Genomic DNA, 23,881 nt, shown 5'->3' on the forward strand with positions numbered 1-23,881 from the left:
ATTATAGCTTACATGGATGTAATTAAATGCACAATGAGATGAAGAGTTACAGTGCCTACTGGGCTGCTGGTAACTTTCGATGCCTGTACACAATTCTATCTTGGTGGTTAACAGAGTTCCTTTACCCTGATGGCTTGGTTTTTGCTCTGACATTGACTGTGAAGTGTGGGACCTTAAATAGACAGGGATGTGCTTTACTAAATCATGTCCAATAAATTTGATTAGCCACAGTCAAGTTCTAGGGACATCTCAAGGATAATCAAAGGACACAGGATGCATCTGAGCTCTACTTGGAGTGTCACAGCAAAGGGTGTGAATTAGGGGTGCAATATAACGTTATTGATGATAACCATAGAAACTAAAGTTGCATTTTATCGATAAACACCTCGTGCTGTTTTTGTAGCCTATTTTATCTGGAATTTACATGGTATTTTTCCAAAAACTCCTCTGTTTTTCCATAGCTTATTCATGAACAAACAATGCATGTACTTAAACTACAAGTCTGGACCTACACACTAGTGTTTGAATTAATGCCTTTTCGTAGCTTATTCACTAGGCGAAAATGTTTAGTATTTTTCCAAAAACTCCACTCAGTGTTAGGCCTTGTGGATCTTTTGTTCATCAGTTAATCTGGTTGCCTTTTCACTATCCATTAAGTGTAATTTTTCTTTTTGTACACTTTTATTTTTTGCTTGTACAGTTATGGTTACAGACTCTCTCCACCTCCATACACTCAAAAAAGAGTGGAAAAAACACATTAAACAAAGTTGAAGATGAATTTAACTGATAGCATTTTTTACTTCAAATTTTCTATAGATACCGCGATAATATCGTTACCGTGAATTATTTTGGCCACGATAATCATGTAGTGAAAATCTGATATCGTGACAGCCCTAGTGTGAATACCTCAGTACATTAGATATTTCAGTTTTTCATTTTCAATAAAACAAAATTGGCACCATTCTTTAAAAAATTCTTTTCACATTGTCATTATCAGTCATTGACTGTAGATGAATGGAAAAAATACATATATTTCATCAATTAAGTCCATAAACCAATAAAAGGTTACAGAAATACTTTCTGTAGGTATTGTATACATGTATGAAACATTACTAAAGTGTTAAAAAGGGTTTAAGTCATGGAATAAATTTGAAAGCTGATTGTAGGCATTCCAACTTTTAATGGAAATGTCCAAATTAGTCAACTTCCACATACTTAACTGTGAATGGTTAATATCTGAGAACAACAAAAAGCTTTAAATGCCTCAATGTCTACAACTTTGCTTCTCAACTGAATCCAAGTGTGATGGTTATCAAATCAGAACTTAAATACATAAAAAGCAAGAGGAGATAAAAGGCAACCCAGCCAACAAGGGACATCCTATGAACATCCAGGGAATGTTGACAAAATCTACTGACGTTCGGGGACATACTTTTTGGTTTGCTGGGTATTGACTCAAAACACTTTTTCTTAGCTAATTTTCCCAGCTATTTATTTTCAGAACTCAGCATTAGGGGTTATAACACGTTATTTAAAAAAAAAATATATGATTCAAACATAGTATATAAAAGTGAACAGTAATCAACAAAAAGGTAAGAACTTCAGTGAATAGTATTTCAAAGCATCTTTTCTAAATTCGCTGTTATCGAAGAGTCCCATAAATGCAAGGGTTAAGAGGGCCAAATAGTTGTTCTGGGGTCTAGTTTTAGAACATCCCTCCTAAATCACTTTAGTATCACTTTAGATGTTACTTATTAGCACCAGTGCTCCCCTTAAAACACGATCACACAGAGCTTTGAATATCGAGTATAGTAACACAGATATGTGTACACGACACAATCTTACAGAAGTAAATACTAATGAATGAATACAAGGGTTACAACACAAGAGTAGCAAAACAAATAACAATGAATGCACACGGTGCGGTTCCTTTTCTGAAAAAGACGTGTTGGGTCTGAGTCATGGGGAGGATGGTACAACCCCAATTCAAAGGCCACTGCAGTCAAAACACAGAACAGCTCCCTCTTCATTGTACAAAGGAAATTAATATTAATAGCGTTGAAGAGTCATTTATCCGTGACTCCTGGTCATCTACACAAACAGTGAACAGTCAGTTGGTTACAACACAGTTCTCAAACTGATCCTAAAACTACTGTTTATATAAGTGTTAATATAAATAAATGCATACTACAATGACCTATAAAAGTTGTACTGTTAATAATAGAAGTACAGTTACGACCAAGGGGGCCAAAAATGACATTTTGCTTAGGGCCCCCAAAAGGCTAGAGCCGGCACTGGTTACGATACAGGATAAAACCCAATGCCGTAAACAACCTAATGTTATACACTTTTTTTAATTTGTTTTCAATCTACACCCTATTATCCACCTATATGTGGTGTACAGCGAAGTGTAGAAACTAGGAGGGACCCAGAGACGTTTTGGAATAATGACTAAAACACACGTAATGCTAGAACACACCAATACATTTTGGAGCATTGTTGTCATCCGCAGAATAAAAGTTAGATTCTCGTGTTTGTGCTGAAAAAAACAACCCCACAACCTACAAAATATCAGAACCGCGCAACAGAGTAATATACGCTGAAGATGGAACTCCTTCAAAAGACATGTGACATAGCCTCCCGTTAAAATGTTAAATGTCCAACAGCCATTATTTATGTCTAAAAACCACTAGTTATTCGTCAATATCTTTTAAACTGTTCAAAACAACATAAGCCGCGAGCAAAGGCTTAATTGAAGGTCATCAGACATGGGCTGGGATGTCATGACGTGTAATGCAGACTGAGAAGCAATGCCAAAACCTTTACACTGAATGTTCAACACTAATCCTGGAGCACCGTTTTGGGCGGAAGGTCATCCCCCCGGAGGGTTTAACACAGCCAGCTGTGGAGGATGATGGCAAGTCGGGGAACCCTTTGTGATCAGTGTCCTAACCAGTATAGACATCTTGAAGTGCTATTTCTCTTCGTTGTCTGATGTCGCATGCAGAGCATTGTGTCCAGACCACGTGACCTGCTTCACGAAAGCCTACCAACATAACACCTCACACTCGCAACCAGATGGAGATGGTGGCGAGTGAGGAGGAAAGCGGCCGAGAGCTTGGCACCTCCAGAACTGTGGCATGTCAGCGCCTCCCTTTCCCCCATCCGAACCCAAACTTTGTACCACCGTGACACTGAGGCACGCCCAACACGGCGGCACCGGAAGCAGGCACCGAGACAGCAGGCCGCGTTGGGCTCCCCGGACCCGCCCAGTGTAAATTCACGTGGTGGCGCAGGTCAGACCTGCTGGAGAAGCGCCGGTCACACTGGTGGCACGGGAATGGCCTGTCCTTGGTGTGGACGCGCTGGTGGACCAGGAGCTGGGTGGACACCCGGAAGGACTTCCCGCACTCCGGGCACCCATGGCGTTTGGCTTCCGTGTGGATTCGCCGGTGGTTCTTAAGGGCGTTCAGGTTGTGAAACTCCTTCTGACAGGAGGTGCAGGAATAGGAGCCGGTCTTGTGGGTTTTCCTGTGGTTGAGAAGTGTGCTGGCATGGCGGTAGGCCCGGCCGCATTGGCCGCAGACGTGCGAACGGGCTTCGCCGACAATCACCGGATGGCCTGGAAAATTGAAATAAAGGACTTGGATTAAACCAAACCTTCAGAAACCTTTACTTTTCTATGTGCATCACAGTACCCCCCCCCCCCCACACCCACACCCATACCTATAGACATGGGCCTGCACGCATACCCAGGAAGCTGGAGGCTGCCGAGCCGGTCCAGTGCAACTTGGTGTGGTGACGAAGGTTGGGCTTACTGGAGAAGCGCTTGTCGCACTGGCGGCAGGCGAAGGGCTTCTCCTTGGTGTGGACGCGCCGGTGGACGATGAGCTGGCTAGACGCACGGAAGGCCTTCCCGCAGTCCGTACAGCGGTGGCGTTTCACCTCGGTGTGGATACGCCTGTGGGTCTTGAGGGCCATCAAGTTTGAGTACTCCTTCTGACAGGAGGTGCAGAAATAGGAGCCCGTTTTGTGGGTGTTTTTGTGGTTCTGGAGAGATCCGGCATGGCGGTATCCACGACCGCACTGGTCGCAGACGTACAACTTGGGTGGTCTCCCGGAACCAGCTGGCGGATGACCTGAAAATAGAAATTGTGTCAATCATGATTCTTTTATTTTCTTATGTATACATAGTTGAGGTCTTTAACCATGAAAACACCCAGTTACTACAACAATTAAAAGTGAATTCCATAAAATGTTCACAGGCAAATCATTATTATTCTCATGTCAATAGTAATTACGTAATACAAATCCTAGAGACAATAACAAAAATAACAGTCATAGTGGCACAGTCTTCCCCCTTAGTGAATACAACTGTAGCATTATCTTAGATAAACATTTGCTCTCCTTTTTAAGATTAAATGTTAATACAAGTCACGTTCTCTAAAAAATCCAAGAGGAAGTCAAAATGTACCATCAACAACACATTTGGCATTTCAACCAAATCCCCTGTACCTTTCCAACATATCACTTAAACCACTGTGCAATTCAAATGGTCTTGCTCTGCCATAGAAGGCTTGGCCCGGAGTCAAATCGTGGGGTGTCGTACTTGTCAACACCATTCCACATGAGTTCCTGTGTTTCCACTAGCTACAACTATTTCACGTGTTTATTGACATAGCTTTGTTACTGTACCTTGATAGAAGAAAACGGACGCCTTAATTTGGGAACATCAATGGATAGCTAGAATGAATTATATGCAACACGAGTGGATCTTTATTATGGACAATGTCCTACCGTTCACATGCAAATATGAAAGACAGCATGTACATTAAAGTACACCAAATAGGTCCGCATAAAGTTGAGTGATTGACATCTTCGATATCAAACTTGTAGGCAAGTTGTTTAAACCACCGTAGGACAGTTTCCCCCGAAAAAACTATTTCAACTATTGCAATTAACCCAGTCAAAAATGTTCATCATCAACCAGTGAATTCAGGAGTCCATAGAAACTCACTGAGTTAGGTATACTTCCAAAACACAAACCACCTCTGCCGACACTCCATAGCATTTTCATCAGTGCCCGTTTAACAGGTTACATATGGATATTGGTATTGGCATGCTAAGCAGAAAAAATTGCATCTGTAAGATTTCATTGGTAAGATATCATTTAGTAACATGTAATTTTTTTCCACTGATTGGAATTATATAGGTAAATGACTCCTCTTCAGAGATCAGCGTTTGACGCCAGCTTCATTCCAGGCAAGAGTGTAAAACACATGGTCAAACTGTCTTGTAAGCACTCTCATGGTCATGGATTACCTAGATTTATACAGCTCTGGAAAAAATTAAGAGACCACAGCACCTTTTTCTTTCCTTTCCAAAAAAGTTGGAAAGTTTTGAGTGAGGAACACAAGGGTTAAAATTAAGAAAAAACTGCTAATTTAACGTTTCTGTTCCTCACTCCAAACTCTCCTTTTCAACCTTATTGGAAAGGAAAGAAAAAGGTGCAGTGGTCTCTTAATTTCTTCCAAAGCTGTAGAACACCTTTAACTATAAATAGATCGTTTTATTTCTGAATACATTTATTTCTGTCCTTTCACTTCACACATTTCCATCTAACGTTTAAGGTGAAAATATACAACCCATGTCTTCAGCCAGGTTGAGTTGACCCCGACTGATGCCCCCGTCATGTGTAATAATGTCCCCGTGTTACAACCCCTTGACCACTGAAAGAACACTGAACACTTCAACGTACATTCAAAGAGTGGAGTTCAAAGGACAATCGACTCACAACACCGCTCTTCAATCTTTTTCCAGCTATTTATTTTCAGTACTCAGCATTAGGGGGTTATAATATGGACAGATTTTGTTAAGAAATTAATTATCAAAACATGATCTATAAAAGTGAATAGTAGGCGTTACAGATATATATATGCATGAAACAAAACATTTGAACTTAAAACGACTTGTTATACTTGTTATACCGGGCCTTCCTAAACTAGCCGCAATGAAGGTTGTAATAGTCCACTTTTAACCTATCGTGGTGGAAATGCCTGGGTTCAATTGAAATAAACAGTTACAGTTGTCCTGTGGTCTAGTTTTATCACATTACTCCTAAATCACTTCACTGTCACTTTAAAATGTCACTTACAAGCACCAGTGCTCCCAATAAAAGGTGTTTCCACAGAGCTTCGAATAGTCAAACGCAGTTAAATAAAAAAATACTAATAAATACAAGGGTTACGATAAGATGTAACAAAAACTTAAAAGAATGAGGACCAACATTTCACAAAGTCATCCCTTTGACTGTGATCATTTTGTGAAACGGAGGGAAATCCAGTCTGACTCGAAGGGAGACGGTCACAACATCACTTGTAAAAGGCAAACATTTCAGAAATATTTTCTATAATCTTCTTACTGCAATACACACATTATAACAGTTCCCCATTCATTGTACAAGGGACAAAAACATTTTTTAAAGCATAACAAATTGAGACTTAAAGTGGAGGAGTACAGTCACTGTAACAGGTTTTATTTGGGATTTCCTCGTCCTTGACTCCGCGTCAACCATGAACACGGGATGAATTGTCAGACGGAAGAGGGGAAAAGGGAGGTTACAACACAGTTCCTAAACTGAGTGATCCTAAGACTAGCGTTTTCCATTACAAGTGTTAATATAAATAAATGCATACTACAACGATCTGTTTTATAAAAGTCGTACTGTTAGTCAGAAGTACGATTACGATACAGTTCAAAACCAAATGCCAGCAGGGCCTAACAATATAATACATTTTGTTTACTTTTTTTTTTTTTTTCACCACAACCTATTGTCTATACATGTTAACTAGTTAGGCGCAGTGTTGAAAATATTGGTGCCCAGAAACCAGTTTTTGAAATACTAGGAGGAATTACACAAATGTGATGCCAGAAAGACGCAACGGAAAAAGAGAATTGTTGTCATCTGCAGAATAAAATGGTTTGAAGCTCATCTTCGTGCTGCAAAAAACACACAAGTTAGAAAACAATTAGAACCTTGCAAGAGAGCAGCACACCCTCAAGTCAGTTCTATATTACATCTCCAACCACTGCATTCATTCACCATTAAAACTCAATTATTACATTGTCAAACAAAACAGACTCACTCCCAATATATTGCTGACGTCATAAATACTGCTAGAACTCAAAATGTGTTATTGATCAAAACGTTTTGGGTAACATGACAAAGGATGAAGGGAAAGCTTCACCTTGGATCAAGAGGGATGAGGTGTTTGATTTGCAACCCACTCTAACCGCAAAGACGTCAAAAAGCTTAACATTGGTCTTAACATTGGACAAACTAATCAAAACGCTAGACTCGGCGAGCTCTGTCGCTATACTCTGTCGGCACGGCATGTGGATCTCCATCCCGCTGCACTGTGACTGGGCCCACCATTAAAACACTGAGAAATCTATCATCACCTATGGTGTAACATGCAACAGAGAGCTATGGCAACAGCATATCGTTGTGGTATCTAAAAGGGCCAACAAGATCTGGCACATCCTACAACTGAGCGAGCAGTCGTCCCGGTGTACCGCTGAGGGCGGCTGGGTCGTCATCAGGGAAGCTTTCGCAAGCCGGAGTTCTAACCAGCGGAGAAGTCATCAATTTCAAGTCAGCACCCCCCGCCCCTAAACCCCGCCCGCCCCCTGCTTCGTCTGGGTTTGCATGCAGGGCGTTATGTCTACCCCCCATAACATGTTTCAGGAAAACCTACAGGCACCAATCCCGTCCCTGCGCTGGAGGAGAAGGACCGTGGCACCTTCGGAAACGTGGTGCGCCAACACGTCTGACACTAGCACCTCCCCGATCCCCCATTCCCGCCCATACTCATAGAAATGGGCCCGAGGGCATACCCAGGAAGCTGGCAGCGCCCATGGCCGTGGCAGGGGGCGCTGAGCTGGTCCAGTGCACCTTCTGGTGGTGGCGGAGGTTGGACTTGCTGGAGAAGCGCTTGTCGCAGTGCTGGCAGGAGAAGGGCTTCTCCTTGGTGTGGATGCGCCGGTGGCAGATGAGCTGGGTGGACACTCTGAAGGATTTCCCGCAGTCGGGGCACTGGAAACGTTTGGGCTCTGTGTGGATGCGCCGGTGGTTCTTAAGGGCCATCAGGTTGGGAAATTCCTTCTGACAGGAGTTGCAGAAGTAGGCACCCGTTTTGTGACTGTTTTTGTGGTTGAGGAGGGAGCTGGCGTGGAGGTATCCGCGGCCACACTGGTCGCAGACGTGGGACTTGGTCCCCGTCGACCCACGGCCACGGCTGCCACTGGGGCCCTGGAAAGACGGGGAGTTCATTTTTAGTCCGTTGGGATCCAGTCCTTGGGCCTGCAACAGTGTGAGATCCAGGCCAGAGTCCCAGCTCAGGCCCGAACCCCCGCCCCCGGAGGTGCTCCCAGACGCTCCCCCAGCCCTGGCCTGCATCTGCTGGGGGGGCCTGGGTGCTTGACCGTGGGAGATCTCCTGGTGGAGCCTGAAACTGGCATGGCTGGGGAAGCTGCGCTGGCAGGGTCCACAAGTCAGCTCCCTCTCCTTGAGGTGGACACGGCGGTGGCTATTGAGCTGGGAGGAGACGCGGAAAGCCTTGCCGCATTCCGGGCAGCGGTGACGCCTGATTTCTGAATGGATGCGCCGATGGTTCTTAAGGGCCAGAAGGTTGGAGTAGGTCTTGAGGCACACAGCACAGTGGTAAATGCCGATGGTGTGGGTGTTTTTGTGGTTGAGGAGGGAGCTGGCGTGGGCGTAGGAACGACCACACTGGTCACATCTGTGGAGAGGCAAAATACAATAAAATAATTAGAAACTGCTTACTGCCCTTTTTTCGCAAAATCTGCCAAAGCTAATTTGCTGGTTACCACTTTTCCATTAGATAGAACTTCTAAATGTAGTTTATATCTATCGCAAAATAATCATTTGTACAGGTATATGATCTTGAATCCGGCTTAAAGCTTTGGAGATGACTATAAGTGGTTTACCATGTCCTATAAGAAATGTTAAATTTTGAAAATAAAGGGGAACACATTCAAGAGGAAATAGGAACAAAACGATGGACTCTCCTTATTGAAACAACTGAAACATAATTGGAGTCTTGAAAGGTATGTGTGGCTCACTGCACTGCACATTTGAATGCAGCATTTCCATATCACAATATTCAGATATTCGAAAACGCTTATGGGCCTCAACTGTGGCGACACGGTGGCTTGTGAGTGATTTCAAATTTACACCCCCCCCCGGCCAAAAAAATCTAACAAATTACAAATCATGTGCAGTGCAGCAACCACCAAATACTTACTGTGAATCTAAGTCTAAGAAAATAAAAAACACAAGGGCCTTCTCACTTCTAGTCTTTTACCATTTTCACAAACCTTCCTGCCTTAACTTTGTCAAAGGAATAAGCCCACTAAGCTATTTTTATACTATCAACTACCTTATTTTCAATGTACCTATGAAAAGAGACAGGGAAGCACAAACAAAGGAGCACTACAATTCAAAACAAGTACAAGGAACACACAAATCATAACTTTACTTTTTATACTATGTCAACTGCTTTGAAATTGTATCAATAAATGGCAGTATTCTTTGGTAAAAGCAGAAAATAATACATCCAACTGAACAATCAAATCAATTTTGATTCATAGTAGCCTAGGAAACGAATGTAAATAGCTAACTGAAAGCAAACAGGGGTGACTTATCTGGTCTCCACTAATCAATCTGTCCAAACTTCAGAAAAATCCGAATTCCGGCACGCGTATGGTCCCAAGGAAGCCGGATTGGAGATCATATACCTGTAATAGACATGTAGAAACCTATGATCTTCACTATTTTCACAAGAATCACGAACAACAGACGAAAACTCACGTGTACCGGCACTCTTCTCCCCCTGTCGTGCTTGCAGCGGCCATCCTCCTGCCCTCCTTGCCTACCTGGTTCTCCCCGCAGCGGTGCCTCGCCAGGCCAGACCTCCCCTGGAAGCTCTTCCCGCAGCTGGGGCAGCCAAAGCGTGTGTGGCCTTCCTCGTGGACCTTCTGGTGATTGCGGAGGAACCTGGCCAGCCGGAAGGCTTTCCCGCAGTGGTGGCAGATGTGCCTCTTCTTCTGCGTGTGGATGCGCATGTGGTTGCGCAGCGCCATGTAGTTGGAGTACGGCTTGTCGCAATAGGTGCAGGTGAAGGTGCCCGTCTTGTGCGTGTGCTTGTGGTTCAGCAGGCTGCTGGCGTGCTTGTAAGTGCAGCTGCACAGGTCACAGCTGTAGGGGCGCTCGTCTGACCCGAGGTCAGCCCCATCCATGCTAAGGCTGGAGCTGTTGAGGGAGGCGGAGGACGAGGGGAGCTGCTGGGCCGGGCAGTCGTGTGCGGCCAGCTGTTCCGCTGTGGCGAAGCCCTCGCAGCACCCGTCACACTCGTAGTCCATCTGGGGGGCCACCCCGGGAACCCCTTTGCACAGCTGGGCTGAGTGGTGGGTGGTCAGCTGCTTCTGCGTGCGGAACCCTTTGCCGCAATCCTGGCAAGTGTGCTTCTTGAGGGCGAAATGGAGACGCAGGTGGTTTTTCATGGCCAGGCGGTTGGGGTAGGTGGAGTTGCAGACATTGCAGTGATACTCGCCGATTTTGTGTAGGTTCTTGTGATTGGCCAAGCTGCCCGCGTGGCGATAGCTCCGCCCACATTCGTCGCAGGCGAAGGGTCGTCGCACCCCTTCTTGGAGATCAAAGTTCTGAGCCCGTGACGTACCGGCCTGTGAGTATGACGGTTTGAAGCCTTGCTGCTGCTGCTGCTGTTGTTGCTGTTGCTGTTGCTGCGGTTGCTGCTGCTGTTGTCCATATTTCACTCCCCCCATGCCAGGGTTTTGAGTTTTGGACGATTCTCCTCTCATGGCCTGCATGCCAGAGGGTCCTCCTTGATACCTTCCGTTGCCTAGTTTCGCAAGCTGGGCGTGGGCCTTTGCTCTGTGTTCCTCATGGAGCCGGAGGTGGTTCTCTAGCTGCTTCTGGATTTTGAAGGCCTTGCCACACTCTTCACACTTGTGCCTGCAAAAGAGAGTGAGGCCAAAATTAGAGATGGACGGGGAACTGGTAAAAACTTGCTTTTCCACGCTCCGACAGTCGCTCAACTTGCTCCTATCGTCAAGAGTTGACAGCCTACTGGCTGAATGGGGGCTGGCTACGTTTATTGATGATGATAAAAGCAAATTTGGGGAGTTTATTTACCATTCAAGTAAAGCCATCGTTTCGGAATCGGGTGCCACTTGGGAACCGCTTCTCCCTGTGCCAGCGGCAGCCTTGCTGTAGCAAGCCAATAAACGGAAATCACCAGTCAGAAATACATTTAACGTTTAGAATGGATTCAAAGATGTCATGGCCTGGGATCCTCAGCCTTGCCTAAGGGGTGTTTTTGCTTTGTATTAGTCTTACGGGTTGGACCATAGGGCAGAGTAGGCTACTTAACTCTTACATTCTTCGATATAGTTGTTCGACATAGTCGTTAGTTTTTCAGCTGTGCCGCTGTACAGTGAGGGAAAAGCGGTGCGTTGTCTTCAAAAAATCAATAGCCTATTTTTTTTAATAAATGCTGGAGCGCTCAATCAGGCAAACTGTAATAATACTAGATCTGACTAGGAAAAATTTATGAAAAATACTGTTCATTAAATAAAGACTAACATGACTGAGATTTCAATGTAAAACTTCCCATTGCTATCAACAGGATATTTAGATGAATACGCTATGCACACAGGTCTTACGGTGTTGTTAATAAATCCACAAAGACAACAAAAACAATATCAGTGGGGAAAAGGATTGAACAAAAGCTTACCTTTTTAGGTCGAAGTGGGTCCTCTGGTGATTCTTGAGGGCTAGGAGGTTATAATAGCGCTTCTGGCAGACGAGGCACCTGAAGACTCCGGTCTTGTGAGATTTCTTGTGGTTGAGCAGCGAACAGGGGTGTCGGTAGCCCCTCCCACACTGGTCACATTTGTGTGGTCGATCATCTGAATCTGGCATCTGTTGTCTACGGTCCTGTCCCCCCATATCACGACTGCCTCCAGGTCCCCCAACTCCGCCGCCACCAACTCCATCTCCGCCAGCCATCCCTTTAGCGCCATTCAATCCTTCTTTGCTAAGCACCCCTCCCCTTCCCTTCCCAGGACACAGGTGTGTGATCAGGTGATGGCGATCGGCAAAGAACATGCCACAGTCAACGCAAATGTGATTCCTCCCATCGCCATCCATTTTGCCATTGGCATTGGTGGGATCGTTGGTCATTCCCTGCGCCGCCGCATCTGACCTTTGTGGCCCGTGAATCAGCTGATGGTTCAGCAGGTCTTGTTTCCTGGAGAAGCTCTGGCCACATGTGCTACAGATCATCCTCCAGTCTGGCTCGCCGTTCGAGGAAAGGGCCGAGGTCCCGGGCCCTGTGGGGTTGTTGGCATGGCTTCGCAGGTGGCTCCTCAGGGCCCTGAGGCTGGCATAATGGTTCCCACAAACGGAGCACTGGTACACCTCGCCGTCATCTTCGTCCTCCTTGTTCATTCTCTTCCCATCGCCTTGAGCATGGGGCTGGGAACTATACTGGGCACGTTGTCCATTGCCCTCCTTCACACTTCCGCCACCTGAAGGCAGAGCGGCGCCACCGGAACCATTGTAGCCACTCATGTTGCCCATGAAACCATTGGACATCCCCTGGTTCTGTCGCCGCTGGGGGCACATGTGAGACTTAATGCCCGAGATGTCCCCGTACATTTCCCCACAGTCGGCACACATGTGCCGGTCAGCCTGGCGATGGTTCTGGGGAAGAGGGGAGTGCCCGGAGTTGCTCTGGGCGAGGGAGCCATCGAATCGATCATGGAACTCCAGCGAATCCAAACCGCTGCTGTGGCCGCCGTCAGGGACAAAGTGAGCAGCGTCACCGAGATTGCCAGGGAGGGAGATGGGAGTGGTGGCGCCACTCCCCTCCTGCACATAGCTATTCTGAGAGTCGAGTGTCAGGGGTTCCGAGGAGAGCCAGTCGCCCTCAGTGTTGAGGGATGACTGGTTGGACGTCCGTCCCTTGTGGCTGCGAAGGTGGCTGTGCAGGGCAGCCAGATGCGGGTACTGCTTGCAGCAGATGGTGCACTGGTAGTGGCCCGTCTGGTGGGAACGCTTGTGGTTTACCAGGCTTCCAGCGTGGCGGTAGCTTTTGCCGCAATCCTGACACTTGAAGCGGCGGTCGCCATCATCTGACGAAGACTGCACTCTCTCCCCAGACGGCGAGGGGTTAGAGTTAGAACCAATCCCGTCAGTGTTCAGGATACCGTCCTGACTATGTGAGCCTGGGTGGGGGTCATGGGTCAGATAATGAACTTTAAGGCTTTCCAGATCTGGATGCCCGGCCCCACAATATGCACAGGTGTAAATGGGGTTATTGACCGGGGGTCCAAGCATAGGGTCAAAGGGGCCACGTTTATCGTTTGGCAAGGGGGGAAGCGGAAGGGGGTCGCCCAGTGCGGGCGTGTACGCTGGCGAGCGGACAGCGCTGAGATTGTGCGGCATAATCCCGGGGAAACTACGGCCAAGACCCAGTGAGGAGGAGGCTGCATTGTGCAACAGGATGTGCTCCTGGAAATCAGTCTTGTTGGGCAAGGCTACCTGGCAAAGGTGGCAATAGCAGTTGGTCACGTCGTCGGCCTGGGGCCCGGACGAGCGTTGGTCGGTCACCGAGTCGTGTATGTTGTTGACCATTGACGCTCCAGGAGGCTTGAACTTTGAGTGTGTGCGCTCGTGGCCGTTAAGAGCGGCCAGGTTGTTGAACTGCTTGTAACAGACGGTGCACTTAAAAGCACCTTGCTGGTGGCACTTCTTGTGGTTGACCAGGCTGCCGTGGTGGCGGTAGGTCCTGTCACACTGGTCACATTTGAACGGGCGATCCCAGGCATCGTCGTTCACCGGCGATTTCTTATGATCATCTGGGTCGTGGCCCGACATCACACCATGGCCCATCCCACTGTTGTTCAGGTGACTGCGGGCAAAGCCATCAGACAGGTCCTGCGCCAGACCATAGTCCCGCTCATCGTGTCCCTCTTCGGCAACCTCGTCACCACCGTCCTCCTCTGCCTGGGCACTGCTAGGGGACAGGGTGTGGATGCGGAGGTGGTTCTTCAGGGCGACGGCATTGGGCAGAGTTCTGGTGCAGACGGGACACTGAAAGGAACCAACTTCATGGGATTTCTTATGGTTGGCCAGGCTGCCGGCATGCTTGTAGACGCGGCCACACTGCTCACACTCAAACCTGCCATTCTCTTCCTGTTGGTAGTGAGCTTTCATGTGTTCTAACAGACTGGGTGTACTGGGGCAAACCATGTCACACTCCTTACAGGGGAAACCCTTGGCACGACTCATATCATGCATTGCCATAGTAGGCTTAAACATATGGAAAGGGGGAGGGGGGGAAATCAGGCCTCTCAAGATAATCAACAAAGAAGACAAGGGTGAAAAGAAAGAGTCTTAGCTCTTGGATTCTGTGGTGTCAGCCATTTTCTTCCCAGAGCCGGAGATTGTCTCTTTTACTTCAGCCATTCAACCCCCGTCAGGGCAGCACTGACAGGATGTGGACACAGAGCAGGCACTGGATGAAAACTGCAAAGAAGAAAAACATAAACAGCGCAGTTAATCTTTTAGAAGAGACACAACCCAGAAAAGATTATTCCGAACACCTAGTGGTGTTCACTGTCAATGTAGAAAGGTTACCTATACTGAAAGCCAATATGCCACAGAGCACCATCATTGCTGTAATAGAATGTCTAACTAAAGCCATAACAAGCTATAAACCTGCTACATCAGCAGGTCAGAATAAAACCTTTCAACTTCACCTGCTCCCTGTCAAGGCAATTTGTCATTTGAAGACATGCAATTACTTCTAAAATCATCACTTTTGGTCATCAGTGTTTGTTTTGAACTGTTTCCAATTCTTATTTGGCCCTTGAAATGTTCAGTCTGTTCTTGTGGGCTTTAGGATATTTCTTTTGAAGATTGTTAAGTACACGGTCCTAACTGGCTGAAAGGATTGTTTAAAGCCACTTAACCGCATCTACTCAGCCTGGTGAAATTATGCAGATGGCCAAAGGTGCTATCCCACCAAATCAAGCAGGAAAAAAAAAAATCGATTCAGTGTGCATGGTTGGTGCCAAACAACCCAAACATTATTGAAATTACTTTGATGTACAAACATTCCCATTTGGTGGTAGTGGTAAGGCATGGCATGAAGAAATGTGTGAAGTTATAAAGGACTGGGTATTCTCTACACCTGGTACACCAGGTAGATGTCTGCCTAGTTCACTGGCTATGTATGAACCCATTCAATGGGTGCCCAGGCTCTTTTTCTTAAATGTTCAATCAGGGAATCATATAGAGCTGGCACACCAGGCGGATGCAATTTATCTGTCTTTCAAAATATATTTACGCGAATAACATCTATGAGATAGGAGAAAATGCATAGAAATGTGTGGAATAGAGTAGGAGTTTCCATTGAAAACAATGACTTAATCATTTTATTTCTATATTAATCATATCCCAATAGGCAAAATATGTCTGGATAACTTCTGAATAAATGACCCCTGAAAAACCTACAAGATTCACAAGAGAGCCTGCGTTTTGTCTGTTCTACCTCATCCCTAATTGCACTCACCTGGCACACCATGTCTGAAATAACTCCCTGATTAAAGCGGAACTCGCCTCAAGGTCCAGAGTTGAGGTCAAGACCACTTGATGAGCGAAAATTTACTTTTTTGGAAAGGAAAAAAAGGTACAGCAGTCTCTTAATTATTTCCGGAGCTGTATATATTTAAACAATTATACATGAATTATACAACAATGAGGAAAAAGTGAAGCGAATACTGAATACGTTCTGAAGACATTTTATTGGTGGAGATTCATTCTGGTGATGAGAAGGTGTGCCCTTTGTTTCTAATCAGGCATTTTCATGTTGTAATGTCACACTTTTCTGATTAGTGATACTTAACTCTCCTGTACACTGGAAGAAAGGGCTGACTGATTTTCTCATTATTCGCAAAATTGCTTTGAGTTTGGTTTATCTTTCATTTGTCACAGAAATTCTTAAGATGTTTTAATTAATTGTTTATGAAACACTTCATTTGTAGAAGTTTTGCAATTTAAAGTGACAATGACCCTTGCAACATATGTCAATTAAAACAATGGTTTTAACACTAAATTGGTAGCAAATGGTATTTTTCTGTATTTAATCTCTTATCATAAAGATATGTATTTAAAAACATTTTCCTCATAAAAAACTAGCATGGCCCCTTTGTTAAAATTACTGCCGCCTTATGGCCTCACCATTTTTTTAATCATAGAACCGCCACTGACTATAACGTAGCGTCTGCAGGTTGTAGCCAGCAAGGTTTTTGTCTTTCCTGAACAAATCTTAATGGATAATTTGTTTTGACTGTGGCAAGGCTCAAACACCGGTCCCCCACATGGCAGTCTGCGTCTCTAACCACTATGCTAGTTAACATGGGGTAGTCACTCAGACTCACTCAGTAAGACATTCGCTCTTCTTAGCCGGCTCAGTTTACACAGTCCGGCCAAAATAAAAGTGTGCCTGGGCAGAATATAATATTTCATAAAAAACATTTCAGAGCGCTGGCAACTACATAGAATCAGGCCAAAAATCTTTCATGATTTATCATCTGTTAACAACTGTCATTGCAGATTGAAAGTCTTAAAGAGAGAGTTCGTCCAAAAGTCCACAAAAGATAATCCTGAAGACACAGTAATTTTTTTCAAACAATCCATTATTCAGCTCTGTCCCAGTCTGTAATTAGCGTTATTCGCATTGTCCAAATTCATGAATGGGAACTGTTTGCACTTCAAACTACATTCAGTAATCTGTCGCACCATTTTTGATTTATTTTGATATAAACTGTACACACTGATGAAACAGCTGACGCAATTAGTGACGCAACAGCTGCCACTAGCAAACTATTTCCTATAGCAACGATATACAGCATCTGTTCTTCAGCAGTGATGTCATCGAGGTGAGCGTGAACTTTAAACTCAACCTCTGTGAAGATAGGTTGCTTCACCTGGCCTATTTTTGTCAAAGGACATCAGAATAATATTTGTAATTGTGGAAAATGCCATTGTCATAAGAAAGGTACTAAGGACATGGGAGAGGAGACTTGAGGTTTCACTCGTTGCCATATCTGTAAGGTCTGTTCAGTTCCATCTCTCAACCCCATCACCAGATCCCAATCACAACAAACTGCTCCAAGCTCCCAATCAAAGAAATACTAAGCCCATTCAAGAGTTTGTGATTGCTTTCTAACGTTCTTTGATCCTAGCATGCCTTCTGTGTTTACGATTTAGCATATCCTAGTCGATATTATTGGTATATTTTTGTCATCATTTTTTGCTTTATATATTTCATCATTTTTACTATGTAGATGTTGTGTGCCAATTCACGAGAATTTCATTGTGCAGGTTAACACTTGTGTTACTTTGAACTTCCGGATTTCCTTTGGATCGAATTCTGCTTGATCATATGCTGACCATGCTGTCAGCCTGCTCCCAGGGTTTTTGGTCTGAAATTAAATTGTACTTGCTCTGCAATTGGGACAATACCTCTGCCTCTCCTGAGTTGGATTGTGGAAGAATCAATGGAGCAACTTCACCAACGAGACATACAAAGTTTGCGAGAATCATTTTACAGAGTATTGTGACCCACATTCACTTAAAAGGACTAAAGGCGAATGCAATGCCATCAAGTTACCCAGTTCAACCAGTGGAGACAAGACAGATAGTAAGTAATACTTCTGATTGCTGTTATAATACACAAAATACACATTGCCCCAGAATATTCTGGGCAAGGGCTGGGCTTTAGCTGCTGGCTAGCCAAAATGTTCTTCTTGCTCATATTCAGAGTCAGAAATAATATATTGTATTTTCCTTTATCTGTCAAGCAAATTAAGTTTGATTGTCAGAGGTGAATCTGAACGACGAAATAGGTAATTTGCTTTCCAGCTAGCGAATACTATCATTTACTGTGATTCTTCCCGGAAGAATGTGTGGACTGATACAAATGCGAACAAAACTGACCAGTAAACACAGGAAATACTTGTTTATTTGAATTGAGAAGTATATCATGCAACTTAAAACTTTATTTGAGTTATACAATAGTTATGTTCTTTGAGGTAAATAACACCACTAGACTTTTCTTTTTTTTGTGTTTCAGAGCAGTTTTCCGCTTGCGTTGCAGCTTATGACGGCAGCACGAACGGTTTCCATTAATGAATTTGGACAATTCTAATTACAGACTGGGACAGATGGTTTGAAAAAAATTATTCAGGATTATCTTTTGGTGAGTGGACAATTGAGAAAAATATGAATTTTGAACGAACTATCCCTTTAATGGTTGTCACGAGGCTTGCACTGAATGAAGACGTGATGCTAGTCAACTTTTAGACAGCGCTTTAGTATAATTAGACATGGCACATTTGAAGCTTCTGCTTGGCTTTACCTTTCCAACTAATGTGTATTCCAAGATCTCCCTGAATCATCTTAAAACCATACACCTACTATGTGCAAATGTACACTGTACACGACGATATAGACAACACACAAGGGTTTGGGGAATGCTTTATTTTTCTCATCATGAAGTCTTGTGATAATACATCAAGATTTGTTGTGTAGGCCTAAAACATGTATTGCTTACGCTAGCATGACTACCATTAGCCTGTCTGCACTTGATATTGGTGGACGGCAGGCAACATAGCAGTGGGTAGAGTTGGGACAGGGAAACAAAGGTTGCTAGACCAAATACCAGAACCGACAAGACTAAACAAAAACATGTTCTGCCCTTGAGCAAGGCAGTTAAAAATTATTAACTCTGCGAGCAACCAGTATGGCAGCCCCCAGCACTTCAATTTACGGGGGCTTCGGCAAAAAGCAGAAGTCGAATTTCAGTTGGACCCTGTGTGAAAAGGACGACTGCAATAAATTAATCCTTCAATAGGATTGTGAACAATCATTAAGCTAATGAGTTCCATTTAAATGTTGACAGGATTTACAAGAAGAAACATTTCCTTAATAATCTTGGACACAAACTCAGGATACCTGTTGGGACCTCTAAAGCAGAAAAACTGCAATGAAAACAAGACGTTCTACCACAGACACCAACGCTATTTACAAGAAGCATATTTGAGTTAGAGGTCGGACATATAAAGTTTGTATGTGAACCACATCTAAAACACATTCTTCCAGGTTTTCTGAATTCACTCCGCTCGTGTATGAGTGAGGTTTGCAGCCAGTGCCTGCATATATATACAGTTAATGCTGATAAAACTGTTTACATACCCTACTTTCAAAAATTGCCTAGCAAAAAAACAAACAGGTGTCTCAATTAGCATATGCTGATTTTTACTGATTTTTCGCAGTGCCAATTATAAGCAAAGTAAAGCAGTTCAACGTAATTCCATTTAAAGGTATTAGTGACCATGAAAGCATACGAATTAAACTGAAAAAACACTGGTCATTCTAAGTAATAGAGCCCTGGACTTGGTCTCACATACAGACTTAATCCACTATTCTAGAGATGTCCACCTTTTTAGTTGCTATATTTGAACAAGGCATGGCAGCTTATTTCTGAATGGCGTATTGACATAGGCCTACCAGTATTTGTTCCTGTAGTCAAGTGACCTCAACAGAATACACTTCATACCCTGCCTTGGTTTGTCTCACAGCTCTCTGTGAAAATAAAAGCCTCATGCTCTTCGGAAAGATACCCTGACCCAGAGATCTGACACCAGGCCATCTGGATGTGATGGTCTCCTCAAGTCAATCAAGATCTGTGTATGACAATGCCAGATGGGTCTAAATTCACAAAAGGCATTACACTATGATTGTCATTTGTTGTTTCCACTTCGAAGGTGGGCCCAGGTTGAAAGTTAGGCCTGTCCATACAAATGATACAGGGGTTATACGGATCTCAATGTTGATACAAAAATTTTGTTAGCAGTAGTATTTTTTTTAGAAACCCTACTTGACATGGAACCACATTTCACTACGTTAAAAGTGAAATTACAGTATCTGGGCAGCAGTTTTCTGGTAGCCTAAAAGAGAAATGTAATGTTTTAACTTAAACATTACAGTTTTATTTGCACTTAACAAATGTGTTGTGAATGATGCCAGCAGGCCGTAATAATGGCACCAGTTTATAGAGCTGCGTTTACCGTTATCAGTTTACTTTCCTTGACTAATTCCCATTGACTTATTTATGCTGTCCAGGAATTGTCAAAAACAAGTAAATAGTCTGTAGCAGCTGAGGAAATTAATCATTTGTATGTGATAAAAAAAACGGCCTAAGTTTGAATATGAATAGCACATCACAACCTTCACAGTATAAACTGCTGATCAAATGTAGTGAAATTCACTATACCTGGACCACAAAAGGACAACCATTGTTATTTAATACGAATCGACACAAGCGATAGTCGTTCATAGCTACACCATTTTTAATGTGCCGCGCTGTTTACACATGACGTGCATTGTTTTGAAAGAGTGTTTGGATGACTTGTGCTACATTTCAACAAATACTGTACTTTTACGAGATTTGAGAAAAACTGTTAATAAAGTTGAATATTATTTTGTAGTACGCGGTGAATCTAACGCGCTCCCTGACCTTGGCTTGCCTTTTCATTTCCACTGAGTTCATACAGTGTGAATTTGTCAGGACAAAAGCAGGGCATCTTTATCCCCGGTCCGCGCGACATTCCGTGTTCTTTTCCATCCGACGACTCCCCAAATTAGGCAACGTCAAGGCCGGAGGACGGAAAAAGCAAACGCTTTAAGATTTTCCCCCCCTCATAACTGCATATGTGGCTGAAACATCGAGTCACCAAACGTTCAACTAGATAGTAAATTATCTAATAATTTAAAAAGTACAACGAAACATACAGTATTTTCATAAAAAAATAGTTTTCTACTACCTTGTAAGCTATTCGCAGCTAGCCCAGTAGCTAACGGGGTTTAGCAGCATTTTCGTTAGCTGTGCAAACATTAGCCTGTTAGCTAGATCAAGTCGTGGAAACACTATTTCGGATCAGATACATGCGTATTTGATTATTTTAATACAATTGTAAAGGTTCTAGTGATAGCTAGTTACACATTTATTAATTAGTCTGACCAACTATCAACTTCAAATCTGCATACAACAAACAAGCCAGTTATTCAACGTTAGCGCGGCCGCCTAGCTAGCTACCCCCCACGATGCTAAAAAGACTAGGAAAACGGAAGTCGCTTAAGCAATTAAAACTAACTGTACAATTTGAAAGCTCAAATTAATATTGGATGCATATTCTGCAGTAAATTACGTATATTCCAATGTTATTTGCACAAACAATATTTTTTTCAGGGGTACGGTAGTTACAAGAAAGCAAAATAACCGCTGCACACTCAGGTTAGCTTGATGGCTAACTAGCGCTTTACTAGAACCAACACAAAGATCTCGACATATACGCTGTGGCCCATTGATGGAAAACATCGGGTTTTAGACCTTTTACGACATCAACTTACCCGTTTAATGACGTTCTTTGCAACAGAGCGAATGAAGGCAATTCTGAAAACGCAGCATTTGCTATTTCATTTAGCAGTCTTGTTTTTTTTTTCAGATCAACAACCGACTTTGCTTCTTCGGTCTTTTTTTCCACCGATTCAACATACTTCCTGCTAGCTAGCGGTGTGAAGCGGAGACAGACGTACTTTTGCGCGTCATCATGCGCAGAATAAAATTTCAGTCTGCATCAAACACCAATACATTTAAAACGTATTACTTTTTGCATGTTGTCAAATGTTTTTTCCTCTCCAGATATTCCAACTGGTCCATTTCGCCCCTGCGCGCTCAATCGTGTTGTTAATCCAAATCAGACAAACCACCGTTGGTGCAGGCGCTGCTTAGAATAGATTCTCGTGAAAACGCCAGCCCTTGTTTCGTGGATCATCGAGGAAATGACATTCTGAGGTCACTGATTGTATATGGGCTTTTAAATTACTTTCATGTAGTTAGCAGTAATATAATACAGAAAATTATTTAAATGATTACATTGCAATTGTTTGTATTTTATTTCCCCGTTAGCTGTTTGTGTGCTTCGATGTGTTAGAATCTGATATTGAGCCATGCCCCAATGTATTAGTTATTACATGCTAATAACCCTTTTTGCAAAATAGAAATCACGTTATTTAGCTGGCAATTCACAGGCATCCAAGAGATTGTATTCCATTATGTTTATTAATCTGTTTCAAAGGCAAATTGTTCATGGCCCACTGCCTTCTTCGCCATAAATTAATTGTTCAATGACGGACATTTCCATTTGATCTATGAAGTTTCAGTTTTTCCCTTCAAATGTCATATAGGCTTTTTTGGTGGAAAAGTAAGTCGTTTTCTCTATTTAAAATATATATAAAATATATTTTCAGGCATGTTATGCGTGATTAGACACTGTCTCACTGAAGCAAATGTAGTTCTCTCTCCAAGAGCAGTGGCCCAGACTCGAATTCATGTTGCTGGGTCCCAGATCGCTAGCTGCTAGACCACCCCAGGCTACACAGTATGCTACATTTCTACACTGTACTTACACTTTCACCCTGTTCTGTCACATTTTTTAAACCTGTGGCTTTCATATTAACCTATTTATTGTTTTCATGAAGTAAAAGTTAATGTTACTTTCCACCTTAAACATTATCAACGTTTACTTCTGTCAGGTTCTTGAGACATGCCTTCCTGATCTCATCAGTTAGCATCACCTTACATTAACCATTTTTATTGTAAATAAAGAAGCTTACAGATTGTCAACAGTTGGGCCATTCAAGAAAACGTGTAGCTTAACACTAGCATAGTCCTGGGATTTGTAATAGTTTGAATTGCAACTTCACTTGTGGCAGTGAATATATTGTGGAACATGGAGGCAATCAGTTGTGTAAACATCTTGTAAATCAGTAGGAATACAGTTGGGTATACTGTTGTGTTTCCAGACTTTATATTGTATATTCTCTTATATCTCTACTGGAACAATAGGTGAGAAAGTTAGAGGTTCTGAAGTTACTGTATCTGGGAAGTGCATTTCACATGTCATAATCAAGTCCAAGTCATAATTTGGATAAGACGCTCTAGCAGGCTTGTATTTGGGTACTCTCCAAGTCAAACACTTGTTTTTATTTTTATTGACACCTTAATTACATACATTGTAACCTTTTTGAAATCTATTTTGACATGTGGCACACAACTTCATTCATTTTGGGCCATTTACAAATAGACCCATTCCTTTGGGTCTATTTGTAAATTAACACAACAGATGACAAACATCTCCTGTTTTCTCAAATTTTTCTAGAGAAAACATATTTGTTACAAAAAGCGATGAGCACGTTTGAGAGACAGGTTTATGAAGGACAGCTGTACTGCTGCAAGCCGAACAACGTAAGGGCCCTTTCTCTCCTAGGAAGAAATTTATTTTCAGTGCAGCTGTGTTCAAATCAGTCTTTCTGGTTTGTCGTAGCTGCAATAAATGAGCTGAAAACAAAATCAAACCTTATTATGCACGTGGGGGCTACATGTTGATGGATAAAGTTAATTTCCCTCTGTGTTTTAACGAACATTCATACTTTTTCTTTCTCATCCTGGTTACCTGTGGGAATTGGATCCGTTACCCTGGCCATGTATTACCAACTGACCTAGACAACACCATAACAATGTAAAGCGCTTTGAGCAACTCTGTGTTAGAAAAGCACTATAGAAGTCCATTTCATTATTATTAAATACTATATTAATCTCTTTCTTGCTTTCTTTCTTTCTGTGGGTTTGTGATCCAGGTCTGT

The 23,881-nt window shown here is 43.3% G+C and overlaps 1 protein-coding gene across 5 annotated transcripts; it reads right to left on the reverse strand.

The window, feature by feature from the left end:
- Positions 1-752: 752 nt before the first annotated feature.
- si:dkey-89b17.4 (zinc finger protein 646) lies at positions 753-21,979 on the reverse strand. Of its 5 annotated transcripts, none has more exons than XM_010874695.3 (7): positions 21,587-21,979; positions 11,838-14,635; positions 11,237-11,311; positions 9,893-11,056; positions 7,897-8,801; positions 3,753-4,139; positions 753-3,622 (listed from the first exon to the last, which is right to left on the reverse strand). In XM_010874695.3, exons 2-7 carry the CDS (start codon positions 14,426-14,428, stop codon positions 3,144-3,146), a joined length of 5,601 nt encoding a protein of 1,866 aa, XP_010872997.2. In that variant the 5' UTR covers positions 14,429-14,635; positions 21,587-21,979; the 3' UTR covers positions 753-3,143. The 5 variants fall into 5 exon arrangements, with proteins under 5 accessions (XP_010872997.2, XP_010872999.2, XP_010872998.2 ...); XM_010874696.3 differs by having other exon boundaries at positions 754-3,622; positions 3,819-4,139; XM_010874698.3 differs by having other exon boundaries at positions 3,535-3,622; positions 3,727-4,139; positions 21,587-21,977.
- Positions 21,980-23,881: the final 1,902 nt, after the last annotated feature.

This window comes from Esox lucius, chromosome 11 (assembly GCF_011004845.1).
Source record: "Esox lucius isolate fEsoLuc1 chromosome 11, fEsoLuc1.pri, whole genome shotgun sequence".
Taxonomy (NCBI): Eukaryota; Metazoa; Chordata; class Actinopteri; order Esociformes; family Esocidae; genus Esox; species Esox lucius.